The sequence below is a fragment of the Glycine max genome, chromosome 16, assembly GCF_000004515.6.
Source record: "Glycine max cultivar Williams 82 chromosome 16, Glycine_max_v4.0, whole genome shotgun sequence".
In the NCBI taxonomy this organism is placed as follows: Eukaryota; Viridiplantae; Streptophyta; class Magnoliopsida; order Fabales; family Fabaceae; genus Glycine; species Glycine max.
In genome coordinates, this window is record NC_038252.2 from 8,728,084 (window position 1) to 8,747,187 (window position 19,104).

General features: G+C 34.9%; 3 protein-coding genes across 13 annotated transcripts; 1 reads left to right on the forward strand and 2 right to left on the reverse strand.

Moving 5' to 3' along the window:
- Positions 1–5,814: 5,814 nt before the first annotated feature.
- LOC100786074 (heat shock protein 82-like) lies at positions 5,815–6,255 on the reverse strand (the record flags this gene model as incomplete). Its single annotated transcript, XM_006599743.3, has 1 exon — positions 5,815–6,255. A coding segment is annotated over one exon (441 nt), but the record flags the coding sequence as incomplete, so codon positions are not given.
- Positions 6,242–13,053, reverse strand: LOC100787133 (cyclin-P3-1). 11 transcript variants are annotated; one of them, XR_005888958.1, is made up of 8 exons: positions 12,798–13,053; positions 12,649–12,717; positions 12,142–12,443; positions 11,975–12,037; positions 11,280–11,663; positions 8,203–8,300; positions 7,482–7,948; positions 6,242–6,377 (listed from the first exon to the last, which is right to left on the reverse strand). XR_005888958.1 is itself a non-coding variant. In XM_041010288.1 (6 exons), the coding sequence occupies exons 2-5, from the start codon at positions 12,255–12,257 to the stop codon at positions 8,210–8,212; spliced, it is 654 nt and encodes a 217-aa protein (XP_040866222.1). In that variant the 5' UTR covers positions 12,258–12,443; positions 12,649–13,053; the 3' UTR covers positions 7,469–7,948; positions 8,203–8,209. The 11 variants fall into 11 exon arrangements, 1 of the variants encoding a protein (XP_040866222.1); XR_005888962.1 differs by lacking the exon at positions 6,242–6,377 and having other exon boundaries at positions 7,469–7,654; positions 7,744–7,948; positions 11,280–12,037; ... (1 more) ...; positions 12,345–12,443; positions 12,798–13,043; XR_005888957.1 differs by having other exon boundaries at positions 12,649–13,053.
- A 1,173-nt stretch (positions 13,054–14,226) lies between these two features.
- Positions 14,227–15,939, forward strand: LOC100787666 (uncharacterized). Its single transcript, XM_006599745.1, has 2 exons — positions 14,227–14,349; positions 14,446–15,939. The coding sequence occupies exons 1-2, from the start codon at positions 14,227–14,229 to the stop codon at positions 15,937–15,939; spliced, it is 1,617 nt and encodes a 538-aa protein (XP_006599808.1).
- The last annotated feature ends 3,165 nt before the right edge of the window (positions 15,940–19,104 follow it).

Consider the following 19,104-nt stretch of genomic DNA (forward strand, 5'->3'; position numbering starts at 1 on the left):
AAAGGAAATAAGCTATGAAAGTAAGCAAGAAATTAAAGTGCAAGAAATGCAAACTAGGCGAATCCTAGGAGTGTTTGAATGACCACATTTAAGGTTCCTAACAAAACACTCACTATCCTAAGGAAAAACTGCCTAAAATTATTACACACAAATGGAAGTAGGGTCACCTATTGGAGGCTCCCAACTTACTTCCAATGAAAGGCCTTTTTGTTACAAAATTTGAAAACAAAACAAATTGCCAATTACAAAATTACAAAAAAAAATTCCTCAATTGTGGTGGCTATTCTCTCTTTAGTGTTTAACTCAATTTGGAGTGCTTCTTAGTCCAATAGCTCTTAAGGTGGTTGGCCCCTTGCTTCTTGACTCAAATTCTTCAAGATATGGCACCAATCCTCCTTTCCAATTCCCTATATGGCAACTCACAAGCAAGGAAACAAAGAGACAAGCAATAACCAAAGACCAAAAAAATATGAAATGAAAGCTAAACCAATAGAGTTTTAACAAGACAAATTTCCAAGGATTATTCAACAATTAAAGCAATGAAAAGCACAAAAAAAGCAAGCTAGGACTCAAAGAGAAACCTAGAATGGCTCTAGAGTAGAGTAGAAAAACTAAAAAAAAAAAGACACAAGAAACCTCTAGTTTTGGCACTTGTTTTCACAATAATTTTCAATTGAAATTTCAGAACTAGGATTGGTATAAAATAGGCACAATTTATAGAGCAAATTTTGAGCCAAAACAACAAGCACACTTTCCTTTCACTTTTTCTTTTCCTGGACACTGATTTTTTTGCCAACTTGTGCGATTTTTCTTATTTTTTCCTTTAATCCAAATCGCTTGGTTCTTTTTTTATATTTTTTTTCCAGATGTCTAGAAAATTCAGTAAAACTTTCAGCTCAAAACACGTAGTGACCAATTTCCAGTAATTTATACAAGTTCGTATGTTCAAGCTGCCAACACCAGCGATTTCGACCTAGAAATCAAGAGTAGTGTTTATGTTGCTTAAGGCTTGGATAGTTACAATTTGTGTTTACTTATGCTCAATTATCTTGAATAACATAATTCAAGAGAGCTTAAGACTTATTTTGATTCACAAATCCAGCCACAACTCAACTTCATCGTAGGCATCATGTAGAAAACTTAGAAAACAAAAAAAAGTTCAAGAATAAGACTACTTCTAGAAATTGATTTAGAACATGTTATGAACTAAATAACATGCATGAATTAGACTCAAAATTCAAAAAATAGGCTAAGAATGACAAGAATACAAGAACAAATGTATCTAGAATTCAATCAACAAAATACAAATTCAACACAAACTTAGAACATAATGTATCAATTACTATGACTAAACATGACTCTAAGACAACATGGATTAAGTGATTTACACTTATATTTTTGTGTTTTTTTTCTAATTAATATTTTGGAAGAAAATTTAGATCTAAAGGTTCAGCACAAGAATATTATGAATGAAAAATGATAGAACCTAAAATCAACACAAAAAACATGATTCAAGAGTAGATCTACAAAATTTGAACCATAGAAATACAAGAACAAGTGTAGATCTAAGATTTAATCGGTTTATTTTTTTGAATCTACTCTAAACAGCACCAAACCACAAGAAAATGGAGGATATACAAGGAGAATAAGATGAAGAACAAGGAATTAAAGAGAATTCACCGAACAAAAAGATAGAGGAAGCAAAAGAACATCACCTAGATAAATATGCTCTTGATACCACATGAGGTAAGCTCCATTGGAGCTTGTAGGCCTAAGATCTTCTTCATCAATGGATTCTTTTGCTTCTTGGAAGATAAATGGCAGCGGAATGGAGAAGGAAGAGAGAGAGGAGATGCCACTTCAAGGAGAAGATGAGTCTAGAAGAAGCTCACCACCATAGGAGACCATTGATAAGAGCTTGGAGGAGGAAGGAGATGAATGAAGGGAGAGGGAGAGAAGAGCATGAAATTTTGTGCTCTAAAAGAGCTTTGAAATCTGAAGTTAATATTCAAATGATCAAAGTTCAAAAAAATGCACACATATGACCTCTATTTATAGTCTAAGTGTCACACAAAAATGGAGGGAAATTTGAATTTCAATTCAAATTTCACTTGAATTTGAAATTGAATTTGTGGAGCCAAACTTTGGAGCCAAAATTTCACTAATTATGATTAGTGAATTTTAGTTATGGTTCAGCCCACTAATCCAAGATCAATTCCAAGATTCTCCACTAAGTGTGCCTAGGTGTGATGAGGCATGTAAAGCATGAAGGACATGCACAAAGTGTGACTATATGATGTGGTAATGGGGTGTAGTAAGCAAATGTTCACCTCCCCCTCTAAAATTTAATTGGATTGGGCTTCTACCAATTCAATTAAATTTATTTCCAACCACACACATCAAATATTCACTTAGTGCATGTGAAATTACAAAACTACCCCTAATACAAAAACTAGTCTAGGTGCCCTAAAATACAAGGGCTGAAAAATCCTATATTTCTAGGGTACCCTACCTACAATATAGAACCCTAAATACAAGGATCAAATATAATGACATCCTAGTATAATATGTACAAAGAGAATTTGACCCAAACTTGGCCCATGGACTCAGAAATCTACCCTAAGGTTCATGAGAACCCTAGGGCCTTCTTCCGCAGTTCTAGCCCAATCCTCTTAGAGCCTGTTGCTCATGGCTCTAGTGACTAGTCCCAGTCCCTTCCTAGGGAGGATTGCATCATTTTCACCCTCATAACTTTAATTTTTTTTATCCAAAACATAAAATTTTGAAAATAAAATAATTTCAATTGAAGTATTTGAAATTCTTAGAATTTAAAATTTCTTCATATCCAAACACACTCTTAGGTAATTTTTTAAAACTTACCCCATGGGAAAATAAGGCTTAAAAATATCGATTTTGATAAAAAAAAAAAGCAGTTTAAAATAACTATAATTAAATTAAAAAATAAAACGTTAGCTAATGCCTTCTTTTAAAAATTTTGGAAGCACACCGTACAGTAGACAAACATGTCTCATCACTCTTGTCCTCTTTCTACTTTCTTTTATCCTCTTTTTCTCCAAACAACACACCCTAATTGACTAAAGTTGGTTGTGTTGGCAGAGAAGCCGTTCTTCACAATTTTTATTTTTTTTAACAAAGTCACAACAAATGAATTAGTTGGTTAACTTCTCACAAAGTACACATGCATGTCTTACCTTCTAATTGCCTCTATTACCATTGAACAAGCTTATAGAGCTTCATATAATTGATAGAGACAAAAAGAATCATATAATTCTATGAAATATATAAATTTACGTGATGTTATGTAAGTTTTTTTTAATAATGGATTGTTTTGTTTTAGTTTTTAAAATTGAAATAAATTAATATGTTTGATTTCATTTGTATTATTTTAAGTAAAAACCAGGATCATCCTTTACCAGGACCATCCTTTTTTTATTATTTTCCTTAGTTGATTAGAAAAAAATTGTATAAGGAGTATAGAGAAAACAGATAAAAAAGATGCAGGATAAGAACTCATAGAACTGATAAAGGTGTCCAATCTCTTTGTATATATTATATGTTGATTCCATGAAATAATACATGTGCTGAAGACCAACGGGAAGCCACACACACACTTCTATCTATAGCAAGTTTAGAGGATATGATGCACCCTTATAGATTGAAGCATTCCTTTCCAGTCACATACACTACACCTCACAAACCACATAGGGCCATATTGTTTTGATTTTCATTTTAATTCTTATTTCTAAACCCTTGAAAGTGGGCATGAAGAAACTGATCCAACCAACTAGGACAAATTCATCTCTAGCTGGAAAAAATTGACCTTCCATTCTGTCGGGTCTTCCGTGCATGAAGCAGTTCTGTTTGTCCATTCTGAAAGGGCATGTTTTGCTGCTGTAGTAATTAAGGTTCTTTAGGATAAAGAGTCCAGTTTCTGAAAAATATGTTGCATCTCTTTGTTTCTTTGGTCTCCAAGCTACTGGCATATATGTTGGAAAATGATTGATTTAAGGTTCTGGAGAGGAAGGAGTAGCACGATAACAAGCAGAGTGAGTGGTAATAGGAACACACCTTCAGGAGTGTTAGGTGGACGCGGACAATTGAACATATTATCCCTTGTGTTGCCTCAAAATCAATAAGCCTAGGTATATGGAATATACTGATATACTCTGAAGGTGTTTATAACAGTTAACTGGTTTTTATTACTTAATAGTTCAGGTTTCTGTTTTAACTTCTGAGTGTCTAGTTAGGCATTGTTGCTATAGTAGTGCTATGGAACTGAGGAAGCTTCAACTTGCACAAAATAATACTTAAAAATTAAATAGTAACAAATTTATTAAATAAAATTTGGTGCGTGTTACATGTTCGCTGGACTTGGGTCGATGCATAAAGCCCACTGAGCCCAGGAGTGTAATACTATTGTTTAAATCAAACTGACATTTATTACTAATTTGCTCTTAAACTATTTATTGTGGCAATCATAGTGTCAGACAGTACTTATTGTGCAACCAAAAAAAGTCAGTCTTTGTTGTCTTGGTTATTGCACTACAACGCTCTGTGCTGAACTGCTCAAGCACTGACCCTAATTATACTGCCAAATCAAAATACTTCATACAATATAATAATATATTTTGCACGTGTTAGATGAACAATATCGAGGGTCTTGCCTGGTTTTTATTTCCTGTGATTGATGCATACAGTACTATTTTCATTTTAATTTTCTACATCTATCTTTCGTAATAGATGGTTTTTATTTCCTGTGACACGCTAGAAGTCATCTCTACTTGAAATACCATAAGACAATAGCATTTTTTCTTGACAGAGATTCAAATTGTCCGGTGCTTGATTGGTATTGCTTCCACTTGGAATACTACTTACAATATTTTTTCTTGAAATTTAGAAGAAAACAAAATGATTACATGAGTTATCATTTTCTTTATATTATATGTTTATAACATTTTATTTTTTCATTTTGTACCCAATGTATGATATTATAAGTTACCAAATTAGTAATTGCTATTGCCAGGTTATTTTGAGGTCCTTCCATTCTGACTTTTGTCTATGTTTACAAGAAATTCGTTGGTTAAACTATTTCTTTGTGCCTTATAGTTCCTATTTTAAATTTTAGTCATTGCACAAGAAAATTGTGACTTGTAGTAGCCATATGAGAAAACATTAAGTGGTAGCCTCTACACATGCATAAGAATTATTAGTTTATACTGTGATGAGAAATCGCATCCTGTCATCCATGTCATACAGTACCATACTAATAAGTTCTAGAAAACTCTTAGTTATACTCAGTTGTTATGACTTGAACCTGAAAATCAATTTTTTGTTGTAATCACAGGTTCTTGAGTTGAATAATTAAGTATATTTGGGACATTGTGTTCGATTTTTTATTGCTAAAGGAAAGGGTCAATATACCTCCAATACAAGGTAATGTACATATTTAATGAAACTTTGCAATTGCTTTGCCTCTGGTGACTGTTTATCAATCAATTATTAACTATATCCATTTTTTATATATGTTAATTATTAAATATAATGGATTTTATAAATAATGATAATAAAAATATTGTGTCATCTTTTTTTGTTCATTCAGCATAATCAATATAGGCAACAAAACTAGCAGAATCTACAGCTTCCAAGAGAAGCATTTGAACATGGGAAAGTGCTCCGAAACTAAAACATGTTGAGACCAACACACTTCACGTTTAGCTAAAATATCAACATTTTTTTACCTTTAGTATGGTAGAAGTTAAGCAGCCAATCTTCATTCTTGAAAGTCCCTATATATTATAGGTGCATACGGATTGCTACCTGTTTTAGGCCTTCCTTGGTAGCAGAGACCAACTTCTTTCCCTCAAATTCCTTAAGCTGACCAACAGCATACTCATCAATTGCATCAACCATGTAGAGAACCTCATACCCCTTCTTCCTAAGCTTTTCAAGGAAGGGGGAATTCTCGACAACTTTCTTGCTTTCACCAGTAATGTAGTAGATGTCATTCTGTTCTTCCTTCATCCTTGTAACATAGTCCTTGAGGCTGGTCATCTCATCACCACTCTTACTTGAGTCATACTTGAGCAATTCAATTAGCTTTGTCTTGTTCTGAGAATCCTCATGAATACCAAGTTTCAGGTTCTTAGAGAAGCCTTCATAAAACTTGTTATAGTCTTCCTCAAAATGTATGTTGATATCCTTAATAAAACGAGCCTCAGATTCCTCAAGTGATATTCATAAGCTCCAACTCATTTCTTAACATTTCTTTTTGTTCTACTTGGTCAGAGAGGCATGATATCTCCACTTTAAGCTTTATTAGTTTGTAGACCAAGTCATGATATCCAAGCCATTGTCTCCTGCTCGGTCACACCTAGATTAATTAATTATACTTTATTTATTGATGTTTTTTAAATAACTATATAGTTAATTTTTAGTTACAATATTGATTTCTTAATTATTTTAGGTGTATTGATTTCTGAACATTATGTGTTTGGTAGAAGTTGTAAAAAAGTTTTTAAAAAATTGGGGCGGGGGATAATTAAATTGATAAAAAATTACTTATATTTTGTTTGTTGTGTTTGTATTTCCATAATAAACAATGTAATGTTATTTAAAATAATTTTATAAAAAATTATTAATAATCGTGTTTTAAAATTGATTTCAAAATAACATTTGAAACAATGATATTTTAAAAAAAAACAATATTCCTTTTAAATATGCTCATTTAGCTTATACCAAACAAAAGGCAATCTTCCAAAGGATGGGACGCAGATTCAATGCACTTCATTTATTTTAATTGTTATAAATAAATTCTTTTAAATTTCAAAGAACCAGACCTATAAGTAATCAACATAAAAATAAATATTGTACATGCTTGTATAGTGGGTCCTGGGGACTTTTATTTTTATTTTTTTTCTGATCTGTGGGGGACTTATATATATACTTGATGGGGTACAACTCATCATGTTGATAAAATTAAAAATATCATGATTTTTTGTGTTTTGCCTCCCTTATTTTTATAAGAAAAAATATATTCTAGGTTCCTATGATTTTACGTTGATAAAAATATATTCTAGGTTCTTATTAATGAAAAACTATGATCAAGTGTTGAAAATGTGAGAAATTGAATGTGATTTGTATGGAGTAAACTCTAATTTTTTTCGTTAAAATTGTAAGCGTTTTTTAACTTAAAAAAATAGTATTTTATTCCCTACTTTGCAAAATATGATTTAGTTTAGTCTATTGTAGTGTAAAATGACAATAAAAATATACTTTAGTCCCTACCATCTTTGACACTGCTGGCCTAGCTAGCCTCCTCTTCTCCTGGACATAATCTTCTAATAATAGTAATGATAGTGATATAATTATAATACATGAGTGACCTAAATAGCTAGCTTAAGGTAGATGAGACTCAGGAAAGGTAAAAATGTATAATAGCAGAAACAAGGGACCAAAATTACCAGTGTCAAAATTCGCAATAATAGTATCTTCACCATATCTGGCCTTCCTAAACAGTGAATAAGAGGGAATTACCCCATCATTCCCTTCCAGGTCCATGAATACCCACAAATGAGTAGTGTGTAGTTTTCTTCCTTTTTGTTTTAGTGAATTTTTAACACAAAAAGTGAGACACCTGTGCAAAAAGTGAAAAGGAAATCAAACAAACTCACCTAGTGACTCTAATAAAAATTCATAACTTCTTTTCTTAACTTTGATGTTGACCTTGAGCAAAAACTTCTCATTTGAGAGCCTCCTCAACAGTTCTCATTGAGCTTGAGCAAATATTCACCAACAATGACATTGGATGCGGTGTCCAGTGCTTTAGGATTGTTCTTACTGATAGTTTCTAATCCAAGAAAATCCCAAGAATGTGTTGTGTGAAGTTTATTCATTTTGCTCTCAAATACGGACAATACTGATTCATATTCTGAAACAGAATTCAAAACGTCATTCAGAGCCTGATCAAGAAAGTGGTGAATGAATTCCATATAGAATATGCTTATCACTCTGAAACTTGAAAATATACGGCTCCAAATTATTGGAGGCTTGGAGCCACCCCATCTAAATCGAGAAGCCTTTCTCAAAATATTGAATTAGTCTTCCATCTGTTATTCAAAATTTTTCCTTGGCCAATATAGTGGGAAAGATAAAGACAGAAGGGTATAACACTGGAATAAATACCTGCAAGTTAACTAGCTTGCTCTGGTGTAATCATGGCTGAGAAACCTTGGAAGCTTTTACTGTAATGGTGGAGTGCTGCTGCTTTTGGTTCGCTGATGCTAAAAAGTGCAAAGAATTTACAGAGGAAGACTATGTTAGACTACGCTATTCCATTCTGAATAAATCAAGCTTAAAATAACATCATTAGTTATAATGAATTCCTTGAGTTTTATCTTAAATTGAGTGACATGCCTTCCAGTAACTGAAGCTAGTATCTCATGGTTTGCTCTGATTACAGATTCTGAATTAGGGTGTGAATGATCTCCCATGTAAACTATATAATGCTACATTAATGCAAATCCCAAAGTTAGTTTTGTTCTATATAAGTAAGTAGTTAAGAGCTGCTAGTAATGTAGCTCATAGGCTGTAGATGCATGCAACTCACGTTGACAGCATGCATTAAGTTCAAGTGAGTATGCTCCTTACCTTTGGTGTGGATCCATTCACCAAAGTATACCCAATGAACAGAAGGGTGAAAGAGCTCAAAATTTTGGCAAACCTCATGATAAGTTGAAGGGGTCCAGAATAGATGCTAGATGTGGAAATGTTGATTCATTTTTTGGTTGGTGATTCACCTATTTTATAGCATACACGGACCAACTTATATGTCATGTCACACATATAAAAATAATCATTGCCGGCTTTATATGTTTCTGGTTATAACTTAGTGTACATTTGGGATTCTTCAAAAACTTAACTGACATTCACAAGAGGAGATAAGATGAATATATATTTAACGAACTAATACAAATTTTTCTGGTTATAAACAACAATTATTGGATTGATACTTGTATCATTCACAGCTACCTTATTTGGAACTAATACAAATTTTTCAATATTTTAGACTGCAAAGGACGATGGGTGGTTCCCTTGTCTGAACTTTGAGAGTATGTTATTGGGAACCACAAATCACATATGCTTACAGACCATAAGCTATAGTGCAATTAAGATTCTTAAAAAAAAAAATAAAAAGATAGAAAATATAAGCTATATTTCATTACTAGGTGCTCTGCCAAAAATGTTCCATCCTTAGATTCTTTTGGCATTTTTTGTATCAACAAAGGTTAGTTTTGTTAAAAATATCACTTGGGGGGATTCGAACTCATGACTCTCCCTCCTCCCTCCTCCCCTCTCCAACCACTGGGCCATATCAACAGCACCCCAGCTTGGAATTATTTTGTTAAAAATATTGTTGTCATAAACACGGAACATTACGTCAGAGACAATTATAAAAGATTAAGAAACACCCCAAAAGGAGAAAAAAAAGAAACACCCCAACTATAATTCACAATATGGGGTTTTAAGATATTTAAATTTTCTTCTGGTACTAGAATACTTCAAAATTCAGAACAAGAAAAATTGATGGAGACAATCATAGATCTCCAGACAGGGGAAATGCAGAACAACTGAACCATCATTTGACTTAATCATATTAAAGTAGAGGAAAATTCATAGAAAAAACTAGAATATAAAAGGTAACTTTTTAAAAAACATTACTTCACGTAACGTGTCAAAAAACGCTAGAAACTATTTAAAAAAATTTATTTACCAAATAGTTAAATAATTTTTTAAGTCAGTAAATAAAAGTTAAAAATTAACTTAAATGACTTCCGGAAAATAATCATAGTATTAGTATGTTAAGGATTTCACCATGTACGAGACAACTTACATAGCTTTGTGGTTTTCTTCTCAAGGCCTCTGGCACCTGCATGTTACCCAAAAAGAAAAAGGACATTCTAGTGCTAAGGTTGTGCTGATGTATGTGGAAACTGGAAATATATACTTAACTAATATGACTTACATAACTAGTTGGATGGAATTTTATGCAATCTCTAATGACCTTGACCTTGTTTCTAGTTTAACAAATTACAAATGACTCTTATGTTGGCCTATGCACTATTGACTTAGAAGTAAGAAGCAATACCTGTTAATCTTAGATAAGGAGCCAACCTCAAGTTATGAGTAGTCAACTAGTCATAACTTACTTGGAATATAAATTCTTGTAGTCAACTAATCTGTAGGTTTTTGCAGGTACTGAGGTTAAATCCCCAGATGAATATTAGCAACTTGTTTTATATAAGCTACTAGAACCAAAGAATATATGTATAGCTTTTCAACTAAATTAATAACTCTTGGAGCTAGAACTAGCTAAAATAGCATGCGTTTCCCTTTTGCCTGAGCCCTGAATTATGAGGATCCAAGAGATTGCTACAGCTAACTTGTATATGCTCAATTTTTAATATCTTTTCGATTTCAAAGTAGAAACGAACAAAATGGATAAACAAAAAGCTACCCTTATAAAGAAGTGAGTCTTCTATTCCCTCGTATTGTTTAGCTTGGTAGGAAATTTGCAGAAAAATTGATGGACACAATCATAGATCTCCATAGAATTCATAAGAAAAAGTAGAGGAAAAGAAAAGAGTTCAAAGTAAAGAGTAACACCCATAATTGATCACTGGTTAACTTAATCATATTAAAGTTTCAGAATTCAGAAATAACAGAAATTGAACGTCTGTTAAGGATATTAAGATAGTTAGGTGTATTTGGTTTCTATTTTCAAAAAATATATTTTTATTTTTTTAAAAAAAATTAGACACCTACGCCATGTTCATGCCTTACTACATGCAATACCTATCTAGATGATCCACACTCTTGAGTTAGGATTACAAGACAGAAAAAAAAATTACCAATTGTTGTTTTTTTTTTAAAGAATTTTCAAAACTTATTAAATTTTGAATGAAAAATTGATTACTAAGCAACATGAAATTCTGTAAAAAAAAAAAAGAAGAATGAAATTAATTTGGAAAACAGTTTATAAAATAAAAAAAAGTTAGGATGAAAAATCAAACAAACTCTCTTAGTATTGCTAGCTACCTTAGAAAAAAAAAAATCATATTCTAACTTTCCAAGCCTCTAAATAACCCATGATTTCATCAATGATTAACTTAATTATTATATATACATCAAAGTTTCACAATCAAGAAAACACAGAATTTGAAAATTTGTTAAGTGTACTAACTAAGGCCTAAGCCACTTACATGTCATCCATGAACTTGGCAGCTACCATGACACTAGTGATCAGCAAACGGTGCACGTTGAAGGTGTTGATGGGAAGGGAGGGTTGTCTCTGAGTGAATCGATCGAGGTAGACGTAGGCAACGACGAAGCACGAGGGGTTGCAGTTGGCGTACTTGAAGATTCTCTCAAGGTAGCTCTGAATTGAGATGTTTGGCCTTGTCAAGCCATGGAACACTGAGATCTTCTGGTGCTGTTGGTTGTGATCATTTGACTCAGCCACCCTTTCAAGAAGAGAGGAGAGGAAGGCGATCATTTGACACAGTTTAGTGATGAAATTAGTTTGTCTCTTGCGGCTGGGTGAAGCATAGCAGCTGAAATTGTCAACCCTCACCCCAACTTGGAATCTGAAAAAACTCAAACCTATAACTATCATAAAATTTGTGACATCTACATTCAAAAAGCCGACCAACATGAGTAACTGGAATCACATATTCACATAAAATTTATTTTTCTGATCATTTCATCAGTCTGTTTTTATACACAAATTATGATTAGTAAAAATATGCATTTCACTTGATCCAATAGCTCTGTAAATTACAAATCATAACATGTTTAAACTAGTGAAGATGGTTGAAGAAAAATTCTCTCAGAATTATCCTTCCTCTCCGAACTCCTTTGTGAATCACTCATGAACATCAAGGTCAGACTTGCTTACGGTGGGTCTTTGTCTAGCAAGTACTTTGTCAAAATCTGTTCTCGATATAGGAGGCGGCAGGATCTGTACAGCAAACAAGAACATAAAAACTCTTATTCTCTAATTCTCATTTAGAAAAAGAAGTTATGCAATCCTACTATCATCAAAATCTGCAGCATCTTGAATACCTTAGAAGCAAGTCCTTTCGCCGCAAGATCCTGAATTGTAGTTTGTACTGCACTCTGTTACTTTGGTCCACATAGGATCCACATATCCTCAGGATTCCTAAAGAAAAACATGACATCTTGGGTAGGTCCAATTACCTTTAACACTAATTCAAATAAAATGATCATTATTCTAACCAGGTATTAAATATAGAAGTCAAACTTACACAGACAGATATATCTGAACCTGAAAACCCCTCTGTCTTGCGAGCCAAATGTTCAAAATCACTTTCAGCCAAGTTATGGGGAGTATCTCCTAGGTGCACCTGTTCAATTTATCAACCAAGAAAAAGACATTGTAAGGCCATTTGCTAGGTTCACAATACACAAGAAGACCAATGAACATCATCATGTATATTGCCCATGCCTTGAACATGTGTTGGCGAGCCTTTAAATCAAGTTGATTAACCAAAACGGCATCCCATTGACTCAATAAAAATAAAAAAGTAAGCAGAACTATTGTCTTCTTACCTGGTCTAGAGCATAAGGTGTATTTGTAGCTGCTAGAACAAGAACTTTCTGATCATTGTGTCCTACACCCTACAATGTAAAGTGGACAAACTACATTATGATTAGGAACAAACACGAAAAAGAAAATTGACACCAAAGGTGTTGGAAACCTTGGATCTTCTGAATTAGGAAAATAAGGATGCATGATAATAGTAAATAGTCATTATTGGGGGAGGGATTGAACAGTTTTTTTTTTTTGAAAAAAATTACAAGCTACTATGTTCAGCTTAAAGAAAGAAGCTAAATACAACCGGATTTAAGTCGTTAGTCAAAAAGCTGAGTGCAACTTTCTGTATGACTAAAAATCATCAAACAAGTTACTTTACAGATTTTTTTACCAGCAAAAAATATTATAATAATACTATAGCCAAGTATAATAGTCAGATGATGATGGATGCCCCCCCCCCCCCCCAAATAAATAACTGCAAATGTTCACACCATTATAATATTGAATAATTTATGTCAAGAACCACACTTTGTATTTTCTAACAAGATAATTATCTTGGATTTTAAAAACTCCGGAAACCAAGAAATACAAAAAAGAAGCAAGAATGGAATATAATAGATGTGGATATACAAGGCAATATGCACAATGGTGGAAAACTAAAACAAATTTGCAGCATAAGTCAAGGATAAGAACTGCTTGAATTATAATATTTAGGTAGTAGGCAAAGGGAGAAAGAGAGAATAAAGACAATAATATTCTCATATTGATATTGTGTGTAATAAATGATAGATACAATAGTCCTTGGCCTAGCTATAAAAGTAAGCACCTCTATATGGTTCAGTAAAATTTGTTTGTCAATTGAGTTAGCAATGTATGATTTTATTTAAATTTTCATCAACTGCTGATAAACGATGTATAATTTGTTGTGCTTCATAGCTGTCTACACATTGTTGTGGTTTCCGTGGCTACAATTTACGAGTTTTGTATTGGACAATTCAGACTTTGTTGGTTAACCCACGAGAAAATTGATAGTATTTGAAGCTTCCATTACCGCAACCATCTATCTAGGTATGTAAGTTAATAGGAATTTTATTTAGATTGTAAGTTTGTTGTTCCATAAATTAGTATTATTGTTCATAAAAATATGTGCATTGTGAGTGAACCCTAGTTTCCCGTTTGAGATTCCATACCATGATTAATACGGATAGTTTGGATTAGTTGTGGTATGGATTCTTGAATTGTCCGTTCGAACAGTTTGGGAACTCTTTTTTTTTTTTTACTTCATTCATAGTTATAGGTTAAGTATGTTGTGGTATATTTGATTTGATTTTGGTTTATTGCGTATTGCTTTGTTCTCCGAGTGCATACTTGATTGTGGTCAATTTAGGTGACCGCTTTCATTTTGTGTATTTGGAGACCAATGCGAAATGCTGCCAAAATTTCATCAAATTTAGCATAACATACTTAACTTGTACATATGAATGAAGCAAAAAAAGTTTGTTCCTAAATGGGATAGGACCCGACCTTCATATAAAAAAAGTGAGACTGTCATGCATATGTCATAACAGACGCCCTCTTGTAGAACAAGAAACATGAATAGAAGTTGGATTCAAGCACCACGCATAAGCGATGAGTATGAAAAGGGGGTTGAAGATTTCTTGAAGTTTGCACAACAACATGCACCAGCTGTGGGTGGAAAGTATTTCTGCCCCTGCGTAAACTGTGTGAATGGAAGGCGTCAGGCATTAGTTGTCATTAGATCACATCTAATTTGTGATGGCTTCATTCGGAGTTATACAAATTGGATATAGCACGGTGAATTGCCAGAGGTCTCATTACCTGCCGACAATGAGGTGGTACCGTTAGAAACTGGAGATCGAATGGAAGACATGATACGTGATCTTGGGCAAGAGGGATATTTGGAAGCTCATGTACCCTATTATGAAGATTTGGAAACAGATTCCAAGTTACCATTGTACTTGGGGTGCACAACCTTCACTCGGTTATCTGCAGTGCTAGCTTTGGTCAACTTGAAGGCTAGATTTGGGTGGAGTGACAAAAGTCTGACTGAGTTGCTTGTCTTATTGAAGAATATGCTTCCCAATGATAACAAGTTACCAAATAGTCACTACGAGGCTAAGAAGATATTATGTCCTGTGGGTCTGGAGTACAAGAAAATTCATGCTTGCCGTAATGATTGTGTGTTGTATAGAAAAGAGTTTGTCGAATTGCGGAATTGCCCAACATGTGGGGTATCACGATACAAACAAAATGACGGGGAATACACTAATGATGTAGCCTCATCCAACCCTCGTCCAGCAAAGGTTTGTTGGTACCTTCCAATTATACCAAGGTTTAAGCGATTGTTTGCTACTACACATGATGCTTCTAACCTTAAATGGCATGCAATTGACAGAATAAATGATGGGTTTCTCCGACATCCAGCTGATTCTCCACAGTGGAAGACAATTGATCACTTGTATCCTGAATTTGGAGCCGAACCAAGAAACCTTCGACTTGGTCTTGCTTCGGATGGCATGAATCCATTTGGTAACTTGTCCACTAATCATAGTTCATGGCCTGTGTTGCTAATGATTTACAACCTTCCTCCTTCGTTATGCATGAAGCGCAAATACATTATGTTGTCTATGATGATATCGGGTCCAAGACAGCCAGGAAACGATATTGATGTGTACCTTACTCCTTTGATTGAAGACATGTGCAAGTTATGGGTAGACATGGTTGATGTGTATGATGCAAATCAGGGTGAGACTTTCAGGTTGCATGCGATGATATTTTGCACCATCAATGACTTTCCAGCTTATGGGAATTTGAGTGGATATAGTGTGAAAGGTCACCAGGCTTGTCCAATTTGTGAGCAAAACACAAGTTTCATCCAACTTAAACATGGGAAGAAGACAATTTATACACGGCATCGTAGGTTTTTAAAACATTATCACCCCTATCGACGATTGAAGAAAGCATTTAATGGTAGCCAAGAGACTGAAGAACCTCCGGAACCGTTAGCTCACCATGAAGTGTATGACCGGGTGAAAGACATCGTAACTGTTTTTGGTAAGACACAGCGGAAGGATCATGCTAACAAGAACATTTGGAAGAAAAGGTCAGTGTTCTTTGATCTTCCTTATTGGACCAATCTAGATGTTCGGCATTGTCTCAACGTTATGCATGTGGAGAAGAATGTTTGTGATAGTTTACTTGACACCCTTCTTAACATCAAAGGCAAGACAAAGGATGGTCTGAAATGTCGACAGGATTTGGTCAATATGGGTATACGAGAATAGTTACATCCGCAATCACAAGGTCAGCAAACTTATTTGCCCCCAGTGTGTTACGCAATGTCAACTAAGGAGAATGTCAACTAAGGAGAAATAACAATTTTGTCATTGTCTAAAAAATGTGAAAGTCCCACAAGGATACTCTTCCAATATCAAGAGCCTTGTGTCAGTTAATGATTTGAAGTTGGTTGGCTTGAAATCTCATGATTGTCACGTGTTAATGCAACAATTGTTGCCAATGGCTGTGCGTGGTATATTGCTTGAAAAGGTAAGGGTTGCGATCAGCCGCTTGTGCTTTTTCTTTAATGCAATCTGTCGTAAGGTCATTGACCCAAAACAATTGGATGATTTGGAGAACGAGGCAGCCATTATCCTATGTCAATTAGAAATGTACTTTCCTCCATTGTTTTTTGACATCATGGTTCACTTAATTGTTCATCTTGTAGGTGAGATTCGGTTGTGTGGGCCCGTGTTTTTACGATGGATGTATCCAGTTGAAAGTTACATGAAATTGTTGAAAGGATATACAAAAAATCCATGTCGACCAGAGGCTAGCATTGTTGAACGATACGTTGCTAAGGAAGCTATTGAGTTTTGTTCACAATATATAGAAATGGCTACACCAGTGGGACTTCCTCAAAGTCGTCATGGATCCACCATGGAAGGTAGGGGCACACGGGGGTTCAATGTTGTAACCATGGATCGCCAACAGCTGGCACAAGCTCATCTATATGTATTACACAACACAGCTGAGGTAATCCCTTACATAGATGCTCACAAACAACATTTGTGTCGTATTCACCCAAAAATGAACATGATGAGGTTGTTGCAAGAGCACAATAGAACTTTCATATCATGGTTTAGACAAACAATCTTCGCCGATGACAGTGCTTCAGACACATTAAGATTGCTAGCTGTGGGTCCAAATATGAATGTTCCCACTTGGAAGGGATATGATATCAATCAGTATTCTTTCTACACAAAGTCCCAGGATGATAAAAGTAGTGTGCAGAATAGCGGGGTCAGTGTTGATGGTCAATCAGAGCACTTTTGTAGTGCTGTTGACAATAATCCCATTGAAGCTTGCATGCCTTACTATGGAGTCATTGAAGAGATTTGGGAGGTTGATTACGGTGAATTTAGAGTACCTCTTTTCAAATGTAAGTGGGTCAATGGAAACACAAGTGTGCGTAAAGACAAAATGGGATTCACTTTAGTAGACCTTAAAAAAGTTGGTTACAAGGACGACCCATTCATAGTGGCAGTGCAAGCTCGACAGGTGTTTTATGTAGAAGATCCATGCGACTCTAGATGGGCAGTGGTTTTGCAAGGGAGAACAATTTGTATCGGTCATGATGTTGATGGATCAACACTTGATGTCACTGACATGCCATCTTTCTCCAAAGATATGCCTTCAAGTACTGTTGAACAAGAAGAGGATGATGTATATGCAAATCGTACTGATCATGACGAGGGTTTATGGGAGAACATTCATACGTAACTATGTAAGCACAACCATATAAGTATTACTTAACATTTGTCATGCATAAATTGCTAAGTTGTTTTGAAAATCATGCACCCTATTACATTATTGAATTTGACATATTTATTACACTTTTTTTTTTCCGCAGGGCCATGGCAACACCACCACCGTCCCCGCCACAATCAGAAAACCCTCCTGAGGTTACTTCGAAAAGGACAAGACAATCCACGAGGCTCAGAAGTTTGACGTCTAGATGCTTAGATGACCCACGACCAGTTGTGAACGTGAATCCGGCTACAGGTAGAGGGTCAGGGCCTCATAAAGAGAAATTTCACAGTTATTTAGGGGTTGTCGCAAGGGAAAAAGTTCCTATTATACACGCGAATTGGAATGTTGTCCCCGACGATCTAAAGAGCTTAATATGGAAAGATATTTTGGTAAGTAATTCACACTTGTATTCATGATTTTGTTGTTAAGTTACTTTTAAAGGATTCATTTACATACTGTTACATAACTCCTTTTGTTGTGTAGCGCAAATTTGATATCCCTGAAGGTGAAAATGCAAAAAAAAAGGTGATGTCAACAGTTGCAGCAAGATGGAGGCAATTTAAGTCTTCATTGACTTCAAAATTTGTCTTTGCTGACAATGAAGGTCAGCAAATATCTGATCCTACAGTCAAGTATGGCCTTGATCCAGAAACATGGGCGGAATTTGCAAAAAGCCGCAAAACCCCTAATTGGCAGGTTTGTTTAAGTATTTCTGTATCTGCAATAATCGATTCAATTTTTGCTTTCGTTGTTTTGTAACATATATATGACTAGTACAAGCTTGTCTTTTTAAGGGTATACAAAAGAAGGCCCAGGAAATTCAAAAATTTAATGACTGCCCACACGTACTGTCTCGTGGGGGGTATGAACTGCTTGACAAGAAACTTATGGAGGAGAAGAGCAAGTGTGGGCATGAGGAACATTCGTGTACTGAAAGCCCAACACTCAATGTCAACCCACCATCCCCAGTTGCAAGACACTTGAAGTGGAAGATCGCCTGCACAAAGCGGCATGGCCAAATGACGTCTGAAGTGGCACAAGAAATTGTAGACAAAATTGTGAGTTCATATATTTTTTGGTTACTGTCATTGCCAAATAATGGTTAGCTAACCTAGTCAAATTTATTTTATTCAAATTCAACAATTGTATATCCATGCAGGATTCATTACAAGAACAAGAAACATAGGGGAGTTTTGTTCCGCATGGGTGACAGGACATACTCAACACGGCCCTTGGCCGACCTGAGCATCCAGGCCGTGTTCGCGTCACAGGGACATGTGTCACAATAAGCCAATACTTTGGCCAAGCCTCACGTGCTTCTAACACATCATCACCATCGATCAACCAACAACAATTGGTTGATATCATTGGTGGAATTAAGGATGACATAAGAAAGCAGCTACAAGATGAGATAAGAAAGGAGGTACAGGATGAGATAAGAAAGGAGGTACAACAAGAACACAAGCAGCAACAAGAGGCTTGGATGAGGGCAGTTGAAGAAAAACAGTGGCAAAATTTGGAGATGATGAAGCAAGAGTTAAAAAAATCACTGAAAGTAGAGCTATCTCATATTGCATCACATCAGTCAGCCCCCATTGAGGCGCCAGAAATACAAGCTCTACTTATGCGTGTTAGCACAA

Excerpts from the sequence above, each read along its gene's own strand:
- LOC100787133 (XM_041010288.1), bottom strand. The coding sequence starts at position 12,257 with ATGTCATGTTTTTCTTTAGGAATCCTGAGGATATGTGGATCCTATGTG. Across the intron at positions 12,038-12,141 it reads CGAAAGGACTTGCTTCTAAG|ATCCTGCCGCCTCCTATATC; the intron begins GTATTCAAGATG and ends TTTGCTGTACAG. Across the intron at positions 11,664-11,974 it reads TTGCTAGACAAAGACCCACC|ATTCCAAGTTGGGGTGAGGG; the intron begins GTAAGCAAGTCT and ends GAGTTTTTTCAG.
- LOC100787666 (XM_006599745.1), top strand. The coding sequence starts at position 14,227 with ATGAATAGAAGTTGGATTCAAGCACCACGCATAAGCGATGAGTATGAA. Across the intron at positions 14,350-14,445 it reads GAAAGTATTTCTGCCCCTGC|CACGGTGAATTGCCAGAGGT; the intron begins GTAAACTGTGTG and ends AATTGGATATAG.